Source organism: Oncorhynchus keta, chromosome 8, assembly GCF_023373465.1.
Source record: "Oncorhynchus keta strain PuntledgeMale-10-30-2019 chromosome 8, Oket_V2, whole genome shotgun sequence".
In the NCBI taxonomy this organism is placed as follows: Eukaryota; Metazoa; Chordata; class Actinopteri; order Salmoniformes; family Salmonidae; genus Oncorhynchus; species Oncorhynchus keta.
Window position 1 is genome coordinate 14,291,695 of NC_068428.1, and position 23,845 is coordinate 14,315,539.

The 23,845-nt window shown below is 45.2% G+C and overlaps 1 protein-coding gene across 12 annotated transcripts in view; it reads right to left on the reverse strand.

Annotated features, from left to right (window-relative positions):
• The window catches only part of LOC118386835 (receptor-type tyrosine-protein phosphatase kappa), a 156,049-nt gene that overhangs the window by 86,296 nt on the left and 45,908 nt on the right, over positions 1-23,845 (reverse strand). For all 12 annotated transcript variants that reach the window (XM_052523513.1, XM_052523512.1, XM_052523514.1 and 9 more), the window contains exons 2-3: positions 21,673-21,795; positions 10,225-10,496 (exon numbers count right to left, since the gene is read on the reverse strand). In XM_052523513.1, coding sequence (XP_052379473.1) covers positions 10,225-10,496; positions 21,673-21,795 — 395 coding nt within the window. The remainder of the gene's footprint in view (positions 1-10,224; positions 10,497-21,672; positions 21,796-23,845) is intronic.

Here is a 23,845-nt window from a genome sequence, read left to right on the forward strand (position 1 = left end):
TGACTGATGGGCGTTAATACTTATGTACATTTGATATTTATGGGGTATTGTGTGTAGATGAGAGAGAGAAGAAAAAAGCTATTTAATCCATTTTGAATTCAGGTCGTAACAACAAAATGTGGAATAAATCAAGGGGTATGAATACTTTCTGAAGGCCCTGTAAATGTCACAGTGTTGGAAGGGCAACGGGAGAACAGATTTACATGTAAGTGGTCAATTTAAAAGGATGTGCCTCCACTTGAAGCTGATTATAGAAAATAACCCTCAAACCTCATGCACTTTGTTTTCCACTGAACACAACCTTTAATTCACCTTTCACAGACTTCACAATTTGCTAAATCTACTGTGGGATCTAAGGACATTTTACGGCTGAATCCTGATCCCCCGAATTGCATTCTAAACATGCCTTTCAGCAGGAAAAGAGAGAGACCGAATAAACATTTACAATAATAGTTTGTTCCAGCTGCTGCCGAGCTCTAGCTTAATGATGGTATTTTGCTTTTAGCTGAGATTCATATCCTTTTAAGTGATCTCTCTCTTAATGCATACGACATTTGCTAAACAAATCTTAAGCCAGCACTTGCGATAACTCCAATGAGAGGATTATGGTATAAATCTTTAAGCGAGCAGTGCAGTCAGGGCAGTCACAGGAATCTGCCATGCTCCCCCCCATTCTATATCGCTTTTCCACAACTAGTGAAAATGGACAGATGTACTGTATTCGATTACCAGCTTTTCCCCGCAATAACATGATCTTATTAGAGCCTGGTCGTACAACATAGATGAACAACTCATAATATTCTTGGAGGGGAAAGGTGAGAGAGTGGCCCTTCCGGAACTACCAATTGCAATTTTCAGTAGTGACAGTAAAGAGGTCGGCTATCATTGGAAATTGAACAAACAAGGTGAGATAAAAGAAAAAACTCCGCTGTGACCACCTGTGCTGGTGCAATTATCTTAACCGAGCTAGCTGCGACAGACTAGCCCTGATGTCACCAAGCCACAAGCCAGTAGGCTCACAGAGTGAACACAGCATCAGCCCCCTGACAGCTCTTTAAAAATAATACACTGCTCTCCTCCGGGTGAGGAGAAAATATGAACATGTTCACAGCACAGGCTGAGGATGACAGCCAATGGAATAAAAAAAAGTCACAGCGGATATATCCAAATTGTTGGTTCATCTTTGTTTACTCCATTTTGATTTGAGGAACTGAGGAGCTTCATCAGCAATCCAAGTCATACTGAGATAAAGTTAACTGGAAGTTCATTTATCCAAAATGTCTCCATAAACAGTCAGCAAATACAGAGGAGTACTAAACGTCTCTGAAATCTGAAATACAACGAACCCAACTCAATGTCTAGAGCACTGAGGTTACCTTTCAGAGGCTGAATGCTGGGTAGCGCTTTGGACCAGCAGGTCTTGGCTAGAGGAGGAGAGGGAAGGAGAGGAGCTCTGTGGTCTAGGAGGGGGTGGCAGATGGACCTAGAGAAGGGTTTCCTGTCTGCTGGAGCCTCACATGGAGACATGCAGGGACAGAATCAGGGACGGACGGCCAGGCAGAGACTGCAGCTGGGCTGGAGCCTGCATTAAGCCTGCATGAGCTGCTCAAATGACCATGATGTCAGCAACTCCTGCCCTACCAGCTGGTATAGGTTGTGTGTGTGTGTGTGTGTGTGTGTGTGTGTGTGTGTGTGTGTGTGTGTGTGTGAGTAATTTCAACATACACGCAACCAATGCAGATATGTCTCAAGAACATCAAAACATGCGGCCCAATCAGAGGCAAACTACGACCGTGACTTGGAAATATACAGAAAACACTGTCAAAGATGCAAACATGTGCACGCACGAACGCGCGCACGCACACACACACACTCTCTCTCTCTCTCTCTTGCCAGGCACCCATTCATCACATCACCCACCTGATGGGGGGGGGGGTATTTGCTGTTCTCTTATCACTTCACTTGTCACAGAGAGGCCTGGCTAGGAGAGGAGGAGAGGCATTCTGCAGAGGATCTACACCCCCCCCTCCCATCTGCATTTATTCCGCTGATCATTACCACAGCATTCACAGAGTAAACACTGTCAGAAAAAAATACCACAATTGATACAAATGTGACGAGAGAAAAGCCTTTTATTTCCTTGGGAGCAGCCCGGGAGACGTCGTTCATCATGTCTATGGGGTGGGGGATGTGTGCCGAAATGTTTGCCTTTAAAGAAAGATGCAGTAACCTGTTTTCATGGGCTCCGATGTGATGTGCAGTGCTGCGAAGGCTCTCGCTCTCTTCCAGGATGGCCCATTAGAAGCAATATATTCTGGCTTCAGACTCCCTCCCATGATTCCTCACAGGGCAGTTCATAGGAGGTGCATCCCTCTCAGTTGAAGAGTAATCTCTCAGCTTTGAGCGATCATTTTCAATCTATCATTTCACCCGCTGCATGCCGACAGAGGAGCAATCTCCATAAACGGCCATTACGCCGTACTTTAATACGGCAGAGCCCCGACAATACTGAGGTAAGGGGCTTCAGGAAAATGGAAACGTGTTTGGAGGTAGATACTGACACTCTCCCTTATTAACGCTGATTGTTTCCGTATTCAGATCAATGGCCGGGGCCAAATCAGAGCAATTGCACTTGGAGAGGTCGAGCCTGAAGCATGATGAGAGGGAGGGTAGAGACCTGCGGTGAGGGTAGATGTTCAACCTGGTAGGAACGGGAAGAAAATTCCTGACCGAGTCATCAAACCGCCAAACCAGGGGTAGGATATCTACCAGAATAAGGCACCAACACAGACCACAACGGAAGAGCAAACAAGTCTTTCAAAAAGGGCCCAGGCTCAATTTTACTTCAATAACAATTAGACTCTAAAATCCATTGCGAGTGTGCCTCTAATCACGTTAATCATCTTAAGACTGTGTCATTAACACTGATTAAATTACTCTAATGGATGTATTGCATAGCTCCGCTACGGCTGGAAAAGCCCTCTGTGCAAGAATTCAATTTAACTCAACGTAGCATAGTCAGCACCTTCCAACAGGTCAAATACGGACCATTAATGATAATACCTGTTATTTCTACCCGACAGGAGGGCTGTATTCACACACAAACACAGTCAAAGCTCTAGCTCATTCTAGCTCTGTCAGGCTGTGCCTTAGAAGAGCCTCCCTGTCATTTGTTTCCTTCATTGCAGAGAAGTGCTGAGAGCCGCGCCGGGGTCATTCCTCTGGATCGCACACGCAGGGGTCATAATCACCACACCTCACGACGCAGATGGAAATATTCAGGGCTAAACAAAGACCCCGGTGCTTGATTTGCCCCCCATTCCAATCTTCTGCAGGCCATCTATAGGTTCAGAAGTAGTCAGAGCGTCAGGAATGGGTCTGCGTTGGGCCAAAATATGTGTGGTGGGGGGGAGGCAGCGTTGACGAGAGGAAATGGAACGACCTTGACAAGAAATGCCAGCCCTCAGCCTTCCACCCTCCCCCACAACTCCTCCCTTCCCTATATACACACACACACGCATTTGAACAAACCAACCCCCACCCACACCAAGTGTACACAACAAGGAGTGCGACAGGAACTGACTTGCCCTCTCTCACACTCCTAGTGACTTTACTCCTTTAAGTCCTCAGTTGTCACTCCATTAATTAAACGAGGCTCACACACAGACACACATCTCTAGCGTGGAAAAGCCTACCAGTCTGAGCCCTAATTGTTTCAACAGTCTTGATTGGTTAAATCCACACACCAATTTGGTCTTGAGCTAAAGAGTAAACACCTGGCTTGTGAATAAATCACTTGGGTCCCTACAGGCCCCTTCAGTTCCATTCCGGCCCAGACCCCCTCCATGACACCATAGTTCCTCTAAGATCCCCCTTAAAGACAAGTAGAGTTGACGGCTGAGGGTTCTGGACAGCAGCTAAGACCATGTCGACCAGTGCCCTTATCCCAGGACAAAGAGGAGCCCGCATGTTGACTTTCAAATTGTCAGCTGCAGCAATACAAAACAGTGTCTACGGGAGTAAAATGTTGTATATCCATGGCAATTCGTCTGAACTGTCTGAAGAGACACACAAATAAATAGTCTATTGACCCATGTAAATCATGCATGTATGACTGCTTCACCAATGTGTGCTCAGCTGCTACATTCTGTTCAACGTTTAACAATCCCCAGAGACTATGTCATCTCATCTCTAACATTTCATTAAACATTCACTCTGACACGTTTAATCAGTCCTAATTCATTTATTTCAATGCACATGCCAGAAGTGAAGAACTATCATAAATGGGAAAGCACATGATTCAAATATAGTAAGAGACCAATATTTACACACCATGACCAGGTGTCTGGGGTCATCCCTCCAATCAAAGGTGACAAATACACCAATCCTGGGCTTCACGGTGAAGTGGGTTTGTAGAAATACGGACAAAGGTCAAATGAGCAGCAGCCTCAGAGAGAGAGAGAGGATAGAGAAACAGACAGAGAGACAGAGAGACAGAGAAACAGAGAAACAGACAGAGAGAGAGAGACAGAGAGAGATACAGAGACAGAGAGAGAGACAGAGACAGAGAGAGAGACAGAGACACAGAGAGAGACAGAGACACAGAGAGAGAGAGACAGAGACAGAGAGAGAGAGAGCGCGAAGGACGAAGAGACATGCCGGCACTGGTCCTAGCGCTTCATTAGCTTCTCCCCTCTGATATCAGAGGCTATTAATTATAACGCTCTGCTCTCTCAAATGATGCCTAATCCCCTGCGTGTACAGACTTATTTACAGGCTAAGATGTCTAAGCTTGCTCCGGCCTCTGCAGGGGATCGGGGATGGGGCGGACTGGGGCTGCCAGGTCTCTATGAAGGGATCTATTCAGACAAGGCCTTTCCCAGCACACCTTTTGGGAGACAACAGCTCAGTGGGAGACCCAAAATGTCGTTCAGCAGGGGAGGAACAATGGGATGATGATCTCTGGCCTACGATTAAACATTTGTTTTACATTTACATTTAAGTCATTTAGCAGACGCTCTTATCCAGAGCGACTTACAAATTGGTGCATTCACCTTATGACATCCAGTGGAACAGCCACTTTACAATAGTGCATCTAAATCTTTTAAGGGGGGGGGGGTGAGAAGGATTACTTTATCCTATCCTAGGTATTCCTTAAAGAGGTGGGGGTTCGGGTGTCTCCTGGAAGGTGGTGATTGACTCCGCTGTCCTGGCGTCGTGAGGGAGTTTGTTCCACCATTGGGGGGCCAGAGCAGCGAACAGTTTTGACTGGGCTGAGCGGGAACTGTACTTCCTCAGTGGTAGGGAGGCGAGCAGGCCAGAGGTGGATGAACGCAGTGCCCTTGTTTGGGTGTAGGGCCTGATCAGAGCCTGGAGGTACTGAGGTGCCGTTCCCCTCACAGCTCCGTAGGCAAGCACCATGGTCTTGTAGCGGATGCGAGCTTCAACTGGAAGCCAGTGGAGAGAGCGGAGGAGCGGGGTGACGTGAGAGAACTTGGGAAGGTTGAACACCAGACGGGCTGCGGCGTTCTGGATGAGTTGTAGGGGTTTAATGGCACAGGCAGGGGAGCCCAGCCAACAGCGAGTTGCAGTAATCCAGACGGGAGATGACAAGTGCCTGGATTAGGACCTGCGCCGCTTCCTGTGTGAGGCAGGGTCGTACTCTGCGGATGTTGTAGAGCATGAACCTACAGGAACGGGCCACCGCCTTGATGTTAGTTGAGAACGACAGGGTGTTGTCCAGGATCACGCCAAGGTTCTTAGCGCTCTGGGAGGAGGACACAATGGAGTTGTCAACCGTGATGGCGAGATCATGGAACGGGCAGTCCTTCCCCGGGAGGAAGAGCAGCTCCATCTTGCCGAGGTTCAGCTTGAGGTGGTGATCCGTCATCCACACTGATATGTCTGCCAGACATGCAGAGATGCGATTCGCCACCTGGTCATCAGAAGGGGGAAAGGAGAAGATTAATTGTGTGTCATCTGCATAGCAATGATAGGAGAGACCATGTGAGGTTATGACAGAGCCAAGTGACTTGGTGTATAGCGAGAATAGGAGAGGGCCTAGAACAGAGCCCTGGGGGACACCAGTGGTGAGAGCGCGTGGTGAGGAGACAGATTCTCGCCACGCCACCTGGTAGGAGCGACCTGTCAGGTAGGACGCAATCCAAGCGTGGGCCGCGCCGGAGATGCCCAACTCGGAGAGGGTGGAGAGGAGGATCTGATGGTTCACAGTATCGAAGGCAGCCGATAGGTCTAGAAGGATGAGAGCAGAGGAGAGAGAGCTAGCTTTAGCAGTGCGGGAGCGCTCCGTGATACAGAGAAGAGCAGTCTCAGTTGAATGACTAGTCTTGAAACCTGACTGATTTGGATCAAGAAGGTCATTCTGAGAGAGATAGCGGGAGAGCTGGCCAAGGACGGCACATTCAAGAGTTTTGGAGAGAAAAGAAAGAAGGGATACTGGTCTGTAGTTGTTGACATCGGAGGGATCGAGTGTAGGTTTTTTCAGAAGGGGTGCAACTCTCGCTCTCTTGAAGACGGAAGGGACGTAGCCAGCGGTCAGGGATGAGTTGATGAGCGAGGTGAGGTAAGGGAGAACGTCTCCGGAAATGGTCTGGAGAAGAGAGGAGGGGATAGGGTCAAGCGGGCAGGTTGTTGGGCGGCCGGCCGTCACAAGACGCGAGATTTCATCTGGAGAGAGAGGGGAGAAAGAGGTCAGAGCACAGGGTAAGGCAGTGTGAGCAGAACCAGCGGTGTCGTTTGACTTAGCAAACGAGGATCGGATGTCGTCGACCTTTTCAAAATGGTTGACGAAGTCATCTGCAGAGAGGGAGGAGGGGGGAGGAGGATTCAGGAGGAAGGAGAAGGTGGCAAAGAGCTTCCTAGGGTTAGAGGCAGATGCTTGGAATTTAGAGTGGTAGAAAGTGGCTTTATCAGCAGAGACAGAGGAGGAAAATGTAGAGAGGGAGGGAGTGAAAGGATGCCAGGTCCGCAGGGAGGCGAGTTTTCCTCCATTTCCGCTCGGCTGCCCGGAGCCCTGTTCTGTGAGCTCGCAATGAGTCGTCGAGCCACGGAGCGGGAGGGGAGGACCGAGCCGGCCTGGAGGATAGGGGACATAGAGAGTCAAAGGATGCAGAAAGGGAGGAGAGGAGGGTTGAGGAGGCAGAATCAGGAGATAGGTTGGAGAAGGTTTGAGCAGAGGGAAGAGATGATCGGATGGAAGAGGAGAGAGTAGCGGGGAGAGAGAGCGAAGGTTGGGACGGCGCGATACCATCCGAGTAAGGGCAGTGTGGGAAGTGTTGGATGAGAGCGAGAGGGAAAAGGATACAAGGTAGTGGTCGGAGACTTGGAGGGGAGTTGCAATGAGGTTAGTGGAAGAACAGCATCTAGTAAAGATGAGGTCGAGCGTATTGCCTGCCTTGTGAGTAGGGGGAAGGTGAGAGGTTGAGGTCAAAAGAGGAGAGGAGTGGAAAGAAGGAGGCAGAGAGGAATGAGTCAAAGGTAGACGTGGGGAGGTTAAAGTCGCCCAGAACTGTGAGAGGTGAGCCGTCCTCAGGAAAGGAGCTTATCAAGGCATCAAGCTCATTGATGAACTCTCCGAGGGGACCTGGAGGGCGATAAATGATAAGGATGTTAAGCTTGAAAGGGCTGGTAACTGTGACAGCATGAAATTCAAAGGAGTTTTACCTGAATGTGGTCAACTTTGAGTAGGCTGGCATTGCAAATATTGGCAATAAGAGTTCTGAATCATCACTGAAACATATACACAACTGATGGGCGAATGAAGTGATGATGAATGCATTCTGATGCCTTTTACTAAATCGTATTGATGGAATAAATGGAAAATCTACATGTGTGCAGTTCTGCAACTACAGTTTGAAGAGACTACACGTGTAATGACTACTCGTGACCAGCAGAGGCAGCCCACTATAATGAACCAAAGAAAAGCGCACACCTGTGGCCAAACCTTTTTCATCTCACTCATTCGTCATGGGCGATCGTCATTCACTCACGTCACCGATAGCTCACGCCAATGTAAGTACACCTACTTCACAACAACAACAATACTTTCGCAAAAATAAACCATTTCATAACCTTTACACAGTGATGCTTATGTTTCTATTTCATCTCTCACTAATACTACCGTTCTGGTATTACAGCGAAGTGTCCTCGCCGAGGCATGCGGAAACACAGGTGTCCAATTACACTAGCCACCGTCAGCGTGACTGCGTGTCAGAAGGCCTTGACGACTCTAGCTCTGGCACCACTGGCCAAGGAGACATACGAAACCAAATGATCGGATTAGAATAATAAGCATCGCCCACTTAAAAATTCCCTGTCACTCCAAGAGGACACGTGTTGACAAGAGTACTGAATCATTCATTCCTTCCAATTAGTGACATGACGGGCCACGGGTTTCATTAGCCATACAGAGAGAAAAGGAGGCAGAAAAAAAAATGCAAACGAAATACTTACAAATACAGCATTGGCAGAGAAAGAAAGGGAGGCGAGCTTATTGAATCAAATCCCATTGCAAAAAGGCGGATAAATAAAGTATCTGAAGAGCGAAAGGAAGGAGAGAGAGGCAGCGAGGGGAGAGAGAGTACACAGAGGCAACACTACCTACTACATGGCAATTTGATACCCACAAAGTATCTGGCACCGAATCTAGTCCGGCGTCTTTAGCTTTCAAAGTCTCCGCTCTCATCAATCAACATGGAATATTTCACATCCGTTTTCAGTCATTTACAGCCAAGGTAGCCATCTCGCATGGTGGACCTGGCGTGCCTCCAGGGTTGTGAAAAAACAACAACTCTGAACATTGCTGGGGAAATAAAAACCTGCCTCCACTTATGTTACAGGCTGCAGCAACGACAGCAGCAGTTATTAGCAGGACTCTGAGGATAAAGAACCAGGCTATCACCCTTGTTCCTGTGTTTCAGCCTTTCAGAGGTATAGCTCGGGGCAGTTTGGGTTGTCACCCAGAAATTCCCTCACCGAGAACCCATACTTAGGGGTGGGAGGATTGGGTTGTCAGGCCAGCTTTAGATGGCGCAGAGTGATATGCTGCTATCCTACTGGGCCCCTCTGGCGTACACAGCCACACACATTGCATTTGTGCCCCAGTCTCCACTCCTGAGTCCCGGTCAAGACCGATAAATCAGTGGCCTAGCCTCGCCGCCTTCCCCAAAGTCTTAGACAAAGATCCACGGTCCAGCTCTACTCGACCCCATTGCTAAGACAAGGCCTCATTACCAGTGCACAAACGACCACTGTCTCGCGTGTGTATGTGCGTGAGTGTGTGTGTGCGTGCCAGCATGTATGTGAGTTTTAAGACCCCATCCCGGGTTGGGGGAACACAAGGGCAGAACGGGCTGTAGGTCTTCCTGCCCATCTCCTCCTTAACCATCCATTTTCATTACAGAACTGGCTACTTGAGAGCCTTTCTTATCAGCTGTAAATCTGACTGTGAGGAAGGTGTAATGATCTTTAGTGACTTGCTATCACTCCATAATTTACACCGGGGGGAAAAAAGTATTGACCTGTGAAATTAACCACCATTTTCTCGTCATGTTGCATGACCATGCATGATGACATTATACAATACAATTAGCTTAGCAGTTTTATTGTCCAAAACGGAGCAAAATGAATTGGCCGTAAAGAAGGAAAACATAATAAACAAGAAATAAATTCAATGATCCAGCTGACATTTGGAGAACTACGCATTTGCCTACTTTCACAATTGGACGCATCACAATCAACATGGCATTTGAAAAATGTGAATATGCACAAATTAATCCCTATTTATATGGAATCAGTTCATTGCCCATATGCCCTCTCAATAATAATTATTTTAATTAAACTTCTATAATTTATAGTCTTTAATATCCTTTTCCAGACCCTGACTAATTTGAGAATCTAATTGCAAGCGGGGAAGAAAATTACAATTCCTTCTTGGCTTAAAGACCATCAAGCCCCAACAGTCCAGTGAACAAGAGACATATAGCCAATAGGTCCATCTCCATATCAGTGCTACAGAGGCCTTGGTCCATATGTAATCAAATGTAGGAGAGCTGATCTAGGATCAACCCCCCACTCTCCATGTAATCTTATTTATTGTGATCTTAAAGTCAAAACTGATCCTAAATCAGCACCCCTACTCTGAGACGGTTCATACAAACGGACCCAGATGGATAGGTAATGGAGCGATGTAGTGGCTCTGTGTACCTGATACTCGTTGGGCCAGAAGGTACTGACGGCCAGCTCAGCGCGGAGCCATTCCTTCCCGGTGTAGCTGGTCACATTCCAGATGGGATTAGCCATGGGACCTTTGTTGACCTTCACCAGGATGTTCAGCGTCCCGGGGCTGGAGCCATCTTGGGTGTACAATAAGTAGCTGAAGTCAATACAGTGGGTGTCGTTTTCCTTCATTACTGGCAGCTGAATGCGGGCCTTCTCTCCGGCGTCGTGCTGGGAGGAGTCCACCATCATGTAGGAACCTGAGCAGGGATAGAAGAGAATAGAAGAGTAGAGGAGAGGAGAGGAGCATTAGAGGACATGGAGATAAGAGGGGCCTAGAGTCAGACTCTCGGCAGCTAAGGTTCTCCACTCCACTGTAAGTGCTCCAATGTTTCTTAGCAAAACATTTTTGGATAAAGAGCAAACAAATAGAAATGCTTCAATTAAAGGACATGTTAATTGATTAACTACAGTTAGATCCAATAAATGAAAAATAATATGATCATTTTGGGGAAATTGCCATGTAGAGTTCAGTGCAGGTCATTTAGTATTGGTTTAACAAACAAATATCAAATTAATTTCCTATTTGAATCTTTATTATACATGATTTAAATCCATTTTGCTCATGTGTTATTCCCTTAAGCAAGACATCAGGCCTAGCCAAAGCCTCACTTCACAACCATTTGTCACAAAATCAGTACATCTGTTCACCATTTTCAGGCCTGCCAAAACAATGACTCGAATGTAACTAGAGTTCTGATGATTCATATTGTACAAGAACTCTGAACCATCGTTGTGTACTCAGCTCCAAGCAAAGAAGAAGTTCGAAGAAATCTTTTAGGAACCCATCTGGCCGTGTTTATGTGTGCTGGGTATTTAATGGAGAGGATTCGCTGTGAAGTAGGGGATATTTTCAAGGTGGTCAAATTCAAAGAAACCTTTGGAGTGCAACAGTATACATTTTCTTGACTTGTGGTACAACAGCTTTTTGGAAAATTGCATTTACGAATAGCTAATTGTTGAAATGTATATATTTCGAGACCTTTGAAATGGCCTGTGTTCAAAGGTGAGTCTTTGTCCTTGGGAACAAAGGGAGTTTGTCTGTTGGAGGTTTGTTTCAGGGGGAAAAAAAAGGTACAAAAAAAAGCCTTCCTCCCCAAAACTAGGCAGTTCACCCTTCCCAATGTTCTGCTCCCTCCCCCACCGGACAGACCTTTCCAGCAGGGCCAGGCAGTGTATTTTTCACCCTCCCCCGCTAACCCCTCCTCCCACCTCCCTGACGAACCCTTCCAAGCCAGGCAGTGTATTTTTCACCCTCCCCCACTAACCCCTCCTCCCACCTCCCTGACAAACCCTTCCAAGCCAGGCAGTGTTTCTCACCCTCCCCCACTAAGCCCTTCTCCCACCTCCCTGACGAACCCTTCCAAGCCAGGCAGTGTGTTTCTCACCCTCCCCCACTAACCCCTCCTCCCACCTCCCTGACAAACCCTTCCAAGCCAGGCAGTGTGTTTCTCACCCTCCCCCACTAACCCCTCCTCCCACCTCCCTGACGAACCCTTCCAAGCCAGGCAGTGTGTTTCTCAGCCTCCCCACTAACCCCTCCTCCCACCTCCCTGACGAACCCTTCCAAGCCAGGCAGTGTTTCTCACCCTCCCCCACTAACCCCTCCTCCCACCTCCCTGACGAACCCTTCCAAGCCAGGCAGTGTTTCTCACCCTCCCCCACTAACCCCTCCTCCCACCTCCCTGACGAACCCTTCCAAGCCAGGCAGTGTGTTTTTCACCCTCCCCCACTAACCCCTCCTCCCACCTCCTTGACGAACCCTTCCAAGCCAGGCAGTGTTTCTCACCCTCCCCCACTAACCCCTCCTCCCACCTCCCTGACAAACCCTTCCAAGCCAGGCAGTGTGTTTCTCACCCTCCCCCACTAACCCCTCCTCCCACCTCCCTGACGAACCCTTCCAAGCCAGGCAGTGTGTTTCTCACCCTCCCCCACTAACCCCTCCTCCCACCTCCCTGACAAACCCTTCCAAGCCAGGCAGTGTGTTTCTCACCCTCCCCCACTAACCCCTCCTCCCACCTCCCTGACGAACCCTTCCAAGCCAGGCAGTGTGTTTCTCAGCCTCCCCCACTAACCCCTCCTCCCACCTCCCTGACGAACCCTTCCAAGCCAGGCAGTGTTTCTCACCCTCCCCCACTAACCCCTCCTCCCACCTCCCTGACGAACCCTTCCAAGCCAGGCAGTGTTTCTCACCCTCCCCCACTAACCCCTCCTCCCACCTCCCTGACGAACCCTTCCAAGCCAGGCAGTGTGTTTTTCACCCTCCCCCACTAACCCCTCCTCCCACCTCCTTGACGAACCCTTCCAAGCCAGGCAGTGTTTCTCACCCTCCCCCACTAACCCCTCCTCCCACCTCCCTGACAAACCCTTCCAAGCCAGGCAGTGTGTTTCTCACCCTCCCCCACTAACCCCTCCTCCCACCTCCCTGACGAACCCTTCCAAGCCAGGCAGTGTGTTTCTCACCCTCCCCCACTAAACCCTCCTCCCACCTCCCTGACGAACCCTTCCAAGCCAGGCAGTGTGTTTCTCACCCTCCCCCACTAACCCCTCCTCCCACCTCCCTGACAAACCCTTCCAAGCCAGGCAGTGTGTTTCTCACCCTCCCCCGCTAACCCCTCCTCCCACCTCCCTGACGAACCCTTCCAAGCCAGGCAGTGTGTTTCTCACCCTCCCCCACTAACCCCTCCTCCCACCTCCCTGACGAACCCTTCCAAGCCAGGCAGTGTGTTTCTCATCAAGGTACAAAATAAACATGAGGCCTCAAAAAAAAAACGTGTCTGTTTCCCTCTCATGCATTCTTTACGAGAGCAAGATCATCAAGCTTTCACACAAAAAAACTAAAGAAACGGAAAAAGAGCTAGATCCAAAAGCTGTTGGCAGTTCTATTACACACATCTATGATTTTATTTATTTATTTCACTTCCCCACTAAAGCTCAAACAAAGACGTCCAAAGATGAACAAAATCCAGACTTATTTTTTCCCTATTAAAAATCCTTTGACTTTTTTTTTTCCAGAGAGGGCAATAATCGTACAGCAATAATAAACTCAGTTAGCCTGCATGTATTTATTTCACAACCCCGCACTCTCAATTAGGTGAAAGGTGTGTTCAGAGCAACAGTGTTGAAAACCATTTCTGAGGTAGCCCTCGAAGCCATTTAAAAAAAACAATACTAATTTAACTTGGCAAGTCAGTTAAGAACATACCAGTATTTACAATGACAGCCTTCTCCGGCCAAACTCCCCCCTAAACCGGACGACACTGTGCCAATTGTGCGCCGCCTTATGGGATTCCCAATCACAGCTGGTTGTGATACGGCCCAGGATCGAAGCAGGGTCTGTAGTGACGCCTCTAGCACTGAGATGCAGTGTCTTAGACCCCTGTGCCACTTGAGAATCACCTCAGGAAACACCTCAGGGAACCAATTTCTGCCCATTTCATAGCCACTGGTCTCCAATCTGCATCACAAAGACTATTTCTCAGAGAATGTGAGCAGCTTTTTACCCCTATGGCCCTTCCTCGTTGTGATAATTGTTGGTTAAACACCTGTTTATCAAACCAGGTCCTAAACGACCTGGCGATCGGGGTCAGGGATAATGAGGCTTTGTGAAATGACCAGATGGGGTTTCACTGTATCATATTACTCATGAATGGCCTCGTGTCTCAATGCAAATTGGTAAGGGTCTTGTAAATATGTTGTCTGTTTTATGGTTGATTCCATATTTGATGTCGGGAGAACCATGACAAACCAAGATCAAGCAAGGGTTAGTTTTTCTCCAATGTGTCTCACCAAAGGCTAAATCTGTTAAATCCATCAATGACATCAAGGCCAGAACCCTTCTCAGATTCATAAGCAGTGTTTTAGGATGCAGCTGGGTCCACTCTTAAACCACAGCTGAAAACACCAGAAACCAGGCCTCCCCTCAACTACCGCTTTTACGACAGATTACAAATTTCTCCCCAAAAACAACAACCTGCAATTAAGGTCGGGCCAAACCCTGGTGTTAAGTTGAGTACAGTGGTGCACTGCCACAAAACACTGGCTTCTCTACAGTGTTTGGGGAGCAAGTGCCACAGACTAGTGCTGTGGTGGTATTCCTCTGCATAGCTCCAGAACATTGGATCTGATAAAGCCCTTGGCCTGGGGAACAGGGGAAGGCCTAAGCCTGTTATCTCACTCAGAGCTCCAATCCTTAGGGCTCTCCCTTTCTCTCATGAACCCAGCCTGCTATCAGTCTACATCAACATGGGCCAAATAAACTAGGCTGAAATATGAGATTCTCAAAAGGCGGGGGGGGCATTGACAGCTGTGATGATTTCCCTCTCTGGACCAGTGGCTGATTACATTCTTGATCATAATTCAACATTACACAAATAATTAATTTATGTAAATTCAATTTACTTTGAAAGTAGTTTAAGAAGTGTGAGCCAACGGGTTTATAAAATTGTGTTTTAATGCATCACGTTAAGACTTAAGCAAACAAGCACATCATCACTCATATCCGACCCGACACAGACTTTTCAGAATTGAGCTGCAGATCAAAAGCAGATGCCTGGTGCCGTTTGTAGTGAAACCCGATAGCCATGCAAAAGCAGAGCCACTTTGTTTGAGCGAAACGAACACAATCTCCTCTCCTCTTTCTATCAATTTATACAGTTGATCACGAGTCGTAGAAGCAGTGCGAGAGGGGAGAAGAAGAAAAAGACATGTTTGTCTGGAACAAAGGGAAAGCAGGCTAGAAGTCTCTCTGTTAATGCCAGAGCGATCAGATTGCAAGGAAGACCCAACTGAGCTCCTAATAGGCCATATCGCCTGATTCAGACAGGCTTTTTAACACCAGGGAGAGGGAGCTGTGTTTATTTTATGCATCTGGGTTATTCTAATATGGTGATTGGCAGTGTTTGGGAAGCTGCTCTGAAAATGTAGTTTATAGTTACCAACTACTTCACACTGGAAGAAGTTAATCTACCCTTAAGAAAAATACAGCTTACTTAATAGAAATGACGATTATCATATCTTAATCTGAAATGTCATAGACTACAAATTGCAAGAACAGATCACTCTGGAGTCAGATGTTAACAGAATGTGTCATTTATCCTATTCAACACAAAAGGAGAGAACTAGGCACACACGTGAAAATTAGGCAGGTCTGATGTCGAAAAAGAAAGGCCTACTTCACCCATATTTGATTTTAGCAACAAATCAGAGTGTGTAGTTTCAGTAGTTAGTAGTTAGCTTCACCGCTATATGGCAGGTAAGTAACTATTAAGATTTGAATTTAGTTCAACTACCACCAAGCTACAGCAAAATGTTATTAAATTACTAGTTAAACTAAATGTAGTTCACTACTTCCCAACACTGGTGATTGGCAACGGTGTTTAATCAAGAGCTGAAACTAATGACGGTGGAGCCGGAGCTGGAGCCGAGCTGAACTGCAGTGCTGGCTGAGAAGCACATGAGAGAAGCATGGAGCAGTATAGGAGAGACAATGACGGATCCTCACATCACTCCTCCACAACCAACCAACCTATCACACACACACACACACACAGAGGTTTCACAGATCTCTACAATCCACTCCTGTCATACATCGATCCCTTAGACAAACAACCGATGATCCCAGCCAAAAACAACCCAAGCAAACCATTCTGAAACAAGAGGAAAACTCTAACCCGTTTCTTTTGGTGATCTTGGTACATTTGTAAGGATCTGATGTGAGCGCATCTAATGTTATTGGATCTGATGTGAGTTTGAAACAGAGGAAGTAGCATGTCGGGGAAGTGTAATTTTAATGACCATATGGAATAAGTTCATTGGGTGACTAGAGCCTACAGAAAATGTAAATACAATCTTTCAAGGAACTCCAAGATGATGACTACACACAACAACTAGATGCCAGACCACAAACATAAATCCTGAAATGGGCATCTCCCAAAGGCTTATTAAAAGGCACAACCACAGAGTTGGGCTGGGAAGTTACAATGAAGAAAGCAGGTGTTAAACAGACGATAGTACTTTACCAACACAACTACACACAAACCCTCTGCAAACTGCAGACTCCTTACATTTCTACGACTTATTTTCTATCCTTCTATCCAATGTTTCGAAAAGCTTAGAAAAACAACAATTTGAGAAAGACTAAAAAGGGTGAGAACATTGTTGCTAGATTTAGGCGTACAATACATGTACAATAAATGAATATAACAAGTAATTTCCCCTGCCGGTACGCAACTGGGGGGTGAAACATAATGCCAACATTCTGGATCATTTCCTTTCCTATTACTTTACAATTACTCATCCAAAGGCAGAATATTAAAGAAAGGAATATATATATTTTTAAATATGGCTTTTAGAGTGGATGTGTTTCCTTCACATCAACGTCAGGTATCCAGAGGATGAATGCAGTCCACAAGATGGCTGTCATCAGATTCATGCCAGTCCACAAGATGGCTGTCATCAGATTCATGCCAGTGCACAAGATGGCTGTCACCCATCATGGCCTCAACCGCTGACAGAACAGTCTTGTGAGTTACAAAGGAAACAGAGAGAGAGCCTGATATGCCAAAACAACATCTCCTGCTTTTGCATGGCATAAAAATCATGGCAATTCAAACCCTGCTATTCCCTATTAGGACTCTCTAATCTAACAGTGAAAAGAAGAAAAAAAAAAAAAATCAGGCTTCACCTTGTTATACACTGCCCTGCCCCACATTAGTGATCAGCCTCTACTGATTGGCAGGAGAGGTGTAGGCCTAACCAAGAGCGCTGGTACTCAGAGAGAGAGGCGTGAGGTTTGACACACTGGTGCAGTCAGTGCCGTACACCCACTCAGCCTTTCCAATGGGAGGCTTAATAGACCAACAGGGCCTGACACTGGCACTGGGCCAAGCAAGTCTGAGCCAAGCCTAACCCCACCAGGACCAAATTATAAGCACAGCTCCAAATGAATATTGATCGAGGGAGTCTCAAGCATTTGTTCTACAGTGTTGAGAATGCCGTTTAGAAAAAGTGTTCTTGGACTGAACCTTTCCCAAAATGTCAATCAAACATGGTTTCAGAGATAAGGAACGGGAGGTTTCTGCAGGGTAAATAGCACTTGTTATCTTGTCATGGAAACTCCCTGATGTGTCTGCTTTTCATCCTCCCTGGCTGAGAAAGTATGTTAAGCTACTTTATGATGAAGCTTATTCCATTTGCGGGATCTGGTTGCTAGCTGGGAAACATTGGAGGCTGATCAAATCATGCTGGAGCTCTATTTGTTTTGTTGGAGGGGGGTAGACAGTGGTCCTGCAGTCAACCCCATGTCCTTTCACCCATTAAAATGGAGGATCTCAGCTATATTGTACTTAGTCAGTACACGGGTCCCTCCTAACCTTTCCAAGACGAGCTGTATAGAAAGGTAAGGCTTTATTTCCGCTCACAAGACAATCATTCCATCTGCTTTCATTCACTTTTGAAGTCATGATCAATGAAGCAATCACTTTATTTCATTATCACTGCCGTTGCGTGTTTTCAAACAATAGCGAGGCCCGTTAATGGAGCTAATTCCCATTGGAATGGAATCTCATCCCTCCTCTTTAGATTAAAAGGAACATCTGCTATACTGTTCGCCGTTCCATCTCTACCTGAAAAACTCGGTAATTCATCATAACTGACATACAGTAAAACTGGCACAAAGGAACAAATGAAAACAACAACAAAAAACATTGTTGGAGGATGACAGAGTAAAGACAAAATCTCCTCAGCGCCAAAACTAGCAGTGTTTGACATGTGGCTATGCTATTGTGATTTTCTCATGCCATCTGTTAAAACCTCTCTAGGGTATGTGGGAAGTTAGCGTCCCATCTGGCCAACATCCAGTGAGATTGCAGAGCGCCAAGTTCAAATACAGAAATTATCATTCTAAAAATTCAGAAAACAAAACATATTTTACATAGGTTTAAAGATTAACTTCTTGTTAATCCAACCACGGTGTCAGATTTATAAAATGTTTTTCGGCAAAAGCATACCTAGACCAGAATATACCTAGCCCAGAACATAGCCCAGTTGACAAATTATTACAAACCGTAAACAGCCAAACAGAAGCATTACAAAACTCAGAAATAGAGCTAAAATGAACTCCTTACCTTTGATAATCTTCACATGGTGGCACGCAGACATTCATTTACTCAATAAAATGTTCCTTTTGTTCAATGAAGTCTCTTTATATCCAAAAACCTTTTGTTTGCGCGTTTTCTTCAGTAATCCACAGGCTCAAACACAGTCAAAACAGGCAGACACAAAATCCAAATTGTATCCGTAAAGTTCACAGAAACATGTCAAACGATGTCTATATTCAATCCTCAGGTTGTTTTTAGCCTAAATTATCTATAATATTTCAACCGGACAATAACGTCATCAATATAAAGGGTAAACAAGAAACGGACTCTCTCGGGATTGCGCATGAAAAAGCTCTGTGACACGTCAGCGTCCACTCATTCAACTAGTCTTACTCCCTCATTTATAAGAATACAAGCCTGAAACCATTTCTAAAGACTGTTGACATCTAGTGGAAGGCATAGGAACTGCAAACTGAGTCCTAAGTCAATGGATACTGTAATGGCATTGAATAGTAAACTACAACAAAAAAATCAAAAATACTTCCTGAATGGATTTTTTGTCAGATTTTCGCCTGCCAAATCAGTTCTGTTATACTCACAGACACAATTTTAACAGTTTTGAAAACTTTAGAATGTTTTCTACCAGTTATATGCATATCATATCTTCTGGGCCCGAGTAGCAGGCCATTTAATTTGGGCATGCTTTTCATCCAAAATTCCGAATGCTGCCCCCTACCCTAAAGAGGTTAACACATAATAATCCTCCTCTAATTTCTTACCTCACAAAAGACAATGTAAATATATCAAAATAAGTTTAAACCAGATACCTCTGGTTTCCGGTCAAGTCGTGTCATAAAAAGTGCCACCCTGAAGAAGGCAGAGTGATGCCGAAACGTTGGTGGTTTACCCAATAAATAACAGGGAGTTTATATACAGAGAGAGAGAGAGAGAGAGAGTGCGACTCTATTTTTATAGCTTACAGTAAAAAAACAAAGTACCCAGCCATCAATTTTGGGCCAGACAAATGCCGCCTCATTGTGTAACATTGTAATGGGACACAACCTTTTTCAGACAATCTGCTGATGACCTTTTCTGTTCCCTTGCATGATTAATTACCTAATTTCTTACTAAATTGGGAAATTTTGCTGAAAGTGAAATGCTTTAAATTCCTACCCATATCAATCCTGTCTAAAAAAACAAGTGATTAAACTGTGTAGAGGTGAATGGACAAGGTCACAGGGCCCACGTCTCCACTTACCACACTGCTTTCCCTGATCTTATTTAAAAACCTTAATTGTGTTGGACAGTCTTCAAACCTAAATATACATTTTTTTCGCTGCCGAGCACAAAGCTTTTTCTCTCTCCTCGGGAAATTAAATGACTTATTTCATTCTTATAATTTGCGAAACTGTATTTTGGGGTAGTAACAAAGATGGAGAATAAGACGCAAGGCCCTGAAATGAATTTCCTTCTACCTATTGTCATGACGTTGGCCTGGGGGTAGGTTTATGACAGTCATAAATACCTCTTCCCCCCTTTTTCCTCTCTCTCTATCCTACTGATGTTACATTTGCAAAACCCTTGGTTAACATAGAAATTCTGGGAACATCAGAAGGTGGGGGGAAATGAACAATATTCTGGTTATCCGACCAATTGAACGTATGTGGTGGTACTTAATGAATATGATGTCAGTTCGGTTGTCATCTGGGACATTCTCATCAATGATAAGATGACAAACTCTACAGTGGAAAGTCTACACAGAGTTATCAGATTCACATGGAATTGTTGTTCAATTTAAATGTTTGAATATGAAATTATTTGTGATGGGATGAAATGTGATTTTAGCTTCTAAAATGTGAGATTTGGATTTTCATAAGATTGGGCTCTGCTCAATCAGGGGCCCGCCCCTGTGAAGGGACATGAGCTATACAACTTTTCAAACACGCCCTCCTCTCCCTTCCTATATAAAGCCTTGACGACAATATAACCATCTGTTCCGAGGACGTGAGGACGACGGTCCGATGTCAGAATGGTTCAGATAATAACGACATAACGAAGCCAACATCAGCGTGAGCTTTGGTTGAGAATGGTATGAACTTTGAACTCTTATTCATTACAGAAGTGATACCTCCTCGCCTTTGAATTAGCAACAGCCGCTGCAAACGAGGGTTAGGAAGGAACAAACAGAGTATCCCGTCTACCACACACTGTATTTGTATTACCACAACATATTCAATTTACCAGCAGAGACATTCTTCAAAGGACAAAGGACTCGGTTGGGCAACACGGCCTTCCATCTACCACCAACCTACCGAAACGCAGCTCAGAGTAAATATTTATTGCATTTTCCTTTTCCAAATGGGCGGTAATTTAGAATGCATAAGATACTGTATTTACGATAGCACAGCTTCGCCCTTTGTTCCTCAGTTTTCCCACTCTTTCACTCAAACCCAGCCCCTTTTCTTTTGTGTAACCAGCTGTCATATGTATTCCGCCCGCTAGGGACGTTTTCCTTTATGACGTAATTTGTAATCAAGTTATGATTTAAATATGTGTATGTGTAATTCTGTGTGATTAGTTCGGTATTTAGTAAATACATAATTAAACCCAATTTTGTATTACTGATTCAACTTGTTAGCCAGGGTTCGTGCAGATAACCAAGAATTTACAACTTTCAGATGAGACTGAATTAAGATGACGATTAATATTAACTGCTATTGATGTAAAATATTACTAGGTCTTTAAGAGTTTATTCTGAAGATAACAGCTCTATAAATATTATTTTGTGGTGCCCGACTCTAGTTAATTACATTTACATGATTAGCTCAATCAGGTAATATTAATTACGGAGAAATTATTTTATAGAATAGCATGTCATATCACTTAATTTGGCATAGCCAAAGACACGACACTATCCATCGTTTCACCTTCCTTCCTTGTCTCCAAAACGAGCAGCTGTCTGCAGTTCCCTCATTAGCTCCTCCACTTACTCTGGTGAGTTTACACATTAGCCCAATATTCTTTGTCGCTTGTTTTTACGATGGAAGCACTAAATAGATTACATTTGTGGCTAAATGTGCAGGGCAAAGTTAACTGTGTTGCTTTTGTTTCAGCTTTTGGCATTTACACTGGAGAGGAGAAAAATGAGTCTAAAAAATGTTGTTTTTTTACATAGCAGGTGTTGGGAACCTGGTGTAGTGGCCTTGGTCATGTTTGCTAACACATTGCAGGGAGGGGACAGCGTCCATTTCATGGACATGGTGGCAGAGAGTCTCACCTTGAGGTAGTTCAGACGATAAGTATGGCACCTCCTGTGCGCTGACATGGGTCCAGTCAAAGTCATCGTAGGGATCCTGCTGGTAGTCACACTGGGCTGGGCCATCGTCAAACGTACAGCCACCTGGAAGGACAAAGAGAAAAACATGAGGTCATTTTTTCAGCTAATTCCATATTCCCGGTTAATAACATTGTGCCCTTTATTAATTTACTAATGAATTGTCACCAATTGCAACAGGTGAGCCCAGTGGTACCTCTGATCACCAGCCAGGGCAGTATAGGCCTTCTATCCCCCTTCCTTCCTACCGAGAGTCTCCTCCATTGGGTAATGCAGCATGTGCTAAGCTCTGACAACTGAGTAGGCAAGAGGAGGCCATGCCACCAGACAGCTCAGTCACACAGTGCTCCCCTTTTTCAGTTTCAGGCTTAACTCAGAGCCAGTCATTTGTGAGATGGTGTGCATAAACAAAGGCCCTCCTGAGACCCTACCTGGAAGTCGACATGTCACAGGGCCTGACCAGAGCAGAGAGGAGAGACAGGCCTCTAATGACTTTGACATGGGTGCCTAATACGTGTAGCCAATTCCACCTGAGGTCACTGGTGACTTATGGGAGGAGATACTCATTCCAGGTCCTCTGGATGAATTATTGGTTGTTGAGAAAGAGTTTCTCAGTTTTAAGAGAAAAGGGATTGTGTTCAGCAGTATTCTTCCTCTTGAGTTTTCTAGCAAGCTATGTATATGAAATGCCAGGTCTATATTTAATGGTCAAATTTGAACACGGTTAACTGTAGGTTAAAATCCCAATGACCGGAAAGGCGCATATAAATGACCTGTACCTCTCTGCTCATTACCAAGAGAAAGTTCTTCACAAATGGAAAAAGGTCACCCTATCTGGGTACAACCGCTGATCTTTCAAACCTCTGAGTGATGGCACACAGAAATATCATAATTTGCATTTTAAATTCCAGGACAAAGGTAGATGCTAATTAACACTGGCTACCAGAGGGTTGTAGCTAAAATAAATAATATTCAAATCCCCCACAGGATGATACACTGTGTTGTCTAAGATAGCATAACCTCAAAAGCATCTACATTGAACACAAACACCAGTAATTACAGAGGAAACATCAAGTGGGCACTCGGTATTGCAGTTGACTCATATTTCCAATGGTTAATTAAAGCGCGGTGGAATAAGCCCAAAACATAGACTAGAATTGAAACTACATCTTAGAATTGAGAACAAATCAAACTACAGTCACTTCCAGGCAGGATGTCCCTGGACAACATATCCTGAGTAATACAGGAATTTAACATTGACAGAGAGCAAAATCACATTACTGACTGAGTGATTCAGAAATAAAGGGATTCTTCAGGATTTTGGCAATGAATCCCTTTATCTACTTCCCCAGAGACACATGAACTCATAATAGTGTAATGGTAATGACTGGAAGTCTATGGTAATAATTAACATGCTAGTTAGCAATTGCGCTAATACTAGTTAGCAATTGCGCTAATACTAGTTAGCATCTTCCTCAAACTGAATGCAGACACATTAAAATGGTATCCACGAGTTCATCTGACTCTGGGGGAGTAGATAGATAAAGGGCTTAATTGCCAAAATCCCGAAATATGCCTTTACTAACTTTCTGTCAACTTAGAGCTGTTTAATCCCCAGTTTTGAAGGTGATGACTCAACACAGCCCGTGCTGGTTTTGTGACTGGACAGCTACCGTAGATCAAATACATGCAAATGCAAACGCCTTGCAGCACCGAAAACCATTTATCACTTATAAGAATATCCTTCCATTTCTACCAATCTTGCTCAGCTTCAATATGCAAATCTGGATAGCTGCAACTGACAAAATAAAGGCCCTTGTTGCACCAGGGCTTCCTTTACTACATCAAAAACATGCGAGTCCCTCTTCCTGCCGCCTAGTGAATGTGACAGAGGCCTTGGTATGGTCTAGATTACTCCCAGCAACTGGAGATGGCTTACCACAAGGAGTTACATTAATGTGATGCTTACTTCTCTGAACAGAAACGCCATTTACATTGCCATACCTACATCTTTCCCTGAATGTAGTTGTTAAATCACTTCACCCCATCACTGCAGCCTAATGTCACCAATAGTGAGATTAACACAATTCTCCCAAATACAGTACAACCCAAAAAC